We start from the raw sequence: 3,795 nt of genomic DNA, 5'->3' as shown, positions 1-3,795 counted from the left end.
GATCCCTAATGAGATCAAAGTTTTCAAGAAAACAGAGTGTAACAAAAAATTCTTTATTATCCAAAAACTGCAGTAATCAATAAATCTATGTTACATATATATATAAGCAAACTTCCACTAAAACTGAATATCTTTAAATGACATAACACCCATTCAAGTAGTATGCTCCAAAAAGACCTTAACTGGTAGTCCCTTAGTTAACGGATCTGTAATTATAGAGTTTGTACCAATATGTTCTATATATAAATGACCATTCTGAACTCTTTCTTTAACAACTAAGAATTTGATGTCAATGTGTTTTGACTTGGTTGAACTCCTATTGTTGTTTGAATACATGACTGCTTATTTGTTGTCACAAAATAACTTTAATGGTCTTTCAATTCCTTCCACAATTTTCAGTCTAGGGACAAAATTCGGCAACCACATTCCATGATTAGATGCCTCATGACATGCTATAAATTCAGCGGTCATAGTAGAGGAAGCTATGAGTGTTTGTTTAACACTCTTCCATGAGATTGCTCCTCCAGCAAGCATGAAGATATAACTTGAAGTGGATCTTCGACTGTCTTGGCATCCAGTAAAATCCGAGTCTGAATATCCAACGATCTCCAGTTGGTCTGATTTCTTATATGTGAGCATGAAGTCTTTAGTTCTTTTTAAATACCGCATAACCCGCTTGACTACTATCCAATGATCCATACCAGGGTTACTCAGATATCTGCCCAACATTCCGACAATGTATGCTAAATCTGGTCGAGTACAAACTTGTGCATACATCAAACTCCCTAATGCAGATTCATAAGGGATTTTCTGCATTTATTTAACTTCAATATCATTCTTAGGGCATTGTTGAAGACAATATTTGTCTCCTTTAACAATGGGAGTAATTCCTGATTTACATTCCTGCATGCCATATCTCTTTAGTACATTCTCAATGTAGCTCTTTTTTGACAATCCAAGTATACCTCGAGAACGGTCTCGATGTATCTGAATTCCTAATACAAAAGAGGCGTCACCAAGATCTTTCATTTCAAACTTATTTGAAAGGAATCTTTTTGTTTCATGTAGTAAGCTTGTATCATTGCTAGCGAGCAATATATCATCAACATATAAAATCAGAAAAATATGGCTACTCCCACAGAACTTGTGGTATACACAATCATCAATTACATTACTCTCAAAACCAAATGAGGTAATAATTTCATGAAATTTGTGATACCATTGACGAGAAGCTTTCTTGAGACCATATATGGATTTCTTTAGTTTACAAACCACTTTGTTTGGTTCACCCACCACAAAATTTTCTAGTTGATTCATAAAAATTGTTTCATCAATGTTGCCATTTAGAAACGCAGTCTTAACATCCATTTGGTGCAGCTCAAGATTAAAATGCGCCACTAATGCCATGATCGTTCTAAAAGAGTCTTTTGTCGAAATAGGGGAAAAGGTTTTTGTAAAATCAGTACCTTCCCTCTAAGTGAAATCTTTTGCAACAAAACGTGCCTTATATCTTTCTACATCACCCTTTGAATCCCTTTTGGTTTTAAATATCCATTTACAACCAATAGATTTCGCACCTTTAGGTAATGAGACTAGACCCCAAACGTCATTGTCTTTCATGGACTTAATTTCTTCATTCATGGAAATAATCCATTTATGAGAATTAGAACTATGCATTGTTTGATGTAAGTTGATAGGATCATCTTCCATCATTTCAATGTTATTCTCATGTTCTTGGAGAAATACAATATAGTCATCTGAAATAGCATTTCTCCTTTCTCTCGTGGATCTCCGTAATGACATTTGTTCTTGAGGTTGTTGAGTTTGTTCTTCAGGAATGTTTATCTCATTTTCAATGGGAAGATTTGTATTAATGTCTTGAAGTTCTGGAATTGCTTCTTGATTAATATCATAAATAAATTCATGATTATCATCATTAGCAATTGTAGGAATTTGAACAAATTCCTCTTCAAATACAAATTCTTTAGTATTTCTCCCCTCAAACTCAATATTCTCAAAGAACATCGTATTTCCCGTTTCAAAAATAGTTATGTTCGTGGGAACAAAAAACTTATAACCCCTTGATTTCTCCGAATATCCAATAAAGTAACAACTAACTGTTTTGGAGTCCAATTTCTTTTCATTTGGCTTATAAGGACTTGCTTCTGCTGGACATCCCCAAATATGAAAATACTTTAGGACTGGATTTTTACCGGTCCAAAGCTCATAAGGAGTTCTAGTTGTTGCTTTAGTTGGAACTCTATTGAGAATATATGTTGCAGTCTTTATTGCTTCTCCCCAGAGAGATTCCGGTAAGGTAGAATGAGAAATCATGCTTCTTACCATATCTTTAAGAGTTCTATTTCGTCTTTCAAATACACCATTCATGCGAGGAGAACCTGGCATAGTGTATTGAGGTACAATTCCACATTCATCTAGGAATTTAGCAAATGGTCCTAGACGTTGTTCTCCGGATCCATCATATCGACCATAGTATTCACCACCACGGTCAGATCTGACAGATTTTATTCTTTTACCAAGCTGATTTTCTACTTCAGCTTTGTATGCCTTAAACACGTCCAGTGCTTGGGACTTTTCACTAATTAGATAACCATATCTTGAAATAATCGTCTATGAACAAAATAAAATATCGTTGACCATTCTAAGAGGCCGTAGGGAATGGCCCACAGATATCAGTATGTATGAGTTCTAAGACGTCTGTAGTTCTGTTGACACCCAATTTTCTTACATTTGTTTGCTTTCCCTTAATACATCCAACACAAACCTCAAAATTGGAAAAATCAAGGAAATCAAAATTCCATCACTTACAAGTCTTTCAATTCTATGTTTAGATATATGACATAAACGCTTGTGCCAAATTGATGCAGAATTCTCAATTGTTAATTTTCTTTTAGTATCGCGTGTACTTGTATGCAAAGTTTTATTATATGAGGCAACCGTATCAAGTAAATATAGATTACCATAAACCGACAAAGAACTAGTTGCAATAATACTTGAATTTAAAGAAAGACTAAACCGACTATTCCCAAATGAACAACAAAAACCAAATTTGTCCAAAACAGAAATAGAAACCAAATTCCGTCTAAATGACGGTACAATAAAAGTGTCTTTCAAATCCAAATAAGAACCAGTTCTTAATAATAATCTAAAGTTCCCAATAGCCTCAACTTCAACTCATTTGTCATTGCCCACAAATATGAATCTTTCGTCATTACTTGGCTTTCGACAGCTCAGGAAACCCTGCATAGAAACACTAATGTGAGTAGTAGCACCAGAATCTACACTCACCAAGTGTTACTCGGTACTGAAGTTAAATTAACCTCAGAGAAAAACTAAAGTAAGAATGACACCTTTCTTTGCACGCCACGCGTGATATTTTGTACAGTCCCTCTTCATGTGTGTGGATTGCCGACAAAAGAAACAACTAAATTCCTCATTTTCTTTAGTTTGTTGTTTCTTTTGTACGGGACCACCACCAGCTTCTTTAGGGTTCTTCCTTTTATTTCTTTGATCCCTGAAGTTATTTTTCAAAGCCAGATAAGCACTTTCAGTCCGATCTTGCTTTAATCTCTCTTCCTCTTGCACACAATATGAAATGAGCTCATTAAGAGTCCATTTCTCCTTCTGACAGTTATAACTTACCTTAAACTGGTTAAATTGTGCAAAAAGAGAGATCAAAACTAAATGCACGAGCAATTCATCAGAAAGTTCTAACTTTAGTGCTTTTAGTTTTGAAGCAATGTGAGACATTTCCATAATGTACTCCTTTATATT

At 34.7% G+C, this 3,795-nt stretch overlaps 1 protein-coding gene across 1 annotated transcript; it reads right to left on the bottom strand.

Annotated features, from left to right (window-relative positions):
* Positions 1–342: 342 nt before the first annotated feature.
* On the bottom strand, positions 343–816 carry LOC124929178 (secreted RxLR effector protein 161-like). Its single transcript, XM_047469475.1, has one exon. The coding sequence runs from the start codon at positions 814–816 to the stop codon at positions 343–345; it is 474 nt and encodes a 157-aa protein (XP_047325431.1).
* Positions 817–3,795: the final 2,979 nt, after the last annotated feature.

Source organism: Impatiens glandulifera, chromosome 1, assembly GCF_907164915.1.
Source record: "Impatiens glandulifera chromosome 1, dImpGla2.1, whole genome shotgun sequence".
Taxonomy (NCBI): Eukaryota; Viridiplantae; Streptophyta; class Magnoliopsida; order Ericales; family Balsaminaceae; genus Impatiens; species Impatiens glandulifera.
Note: the sequence above shows the minus strand (reverse complement) of the source record. Positions and strands in the feature narration are given on the sequence as shown.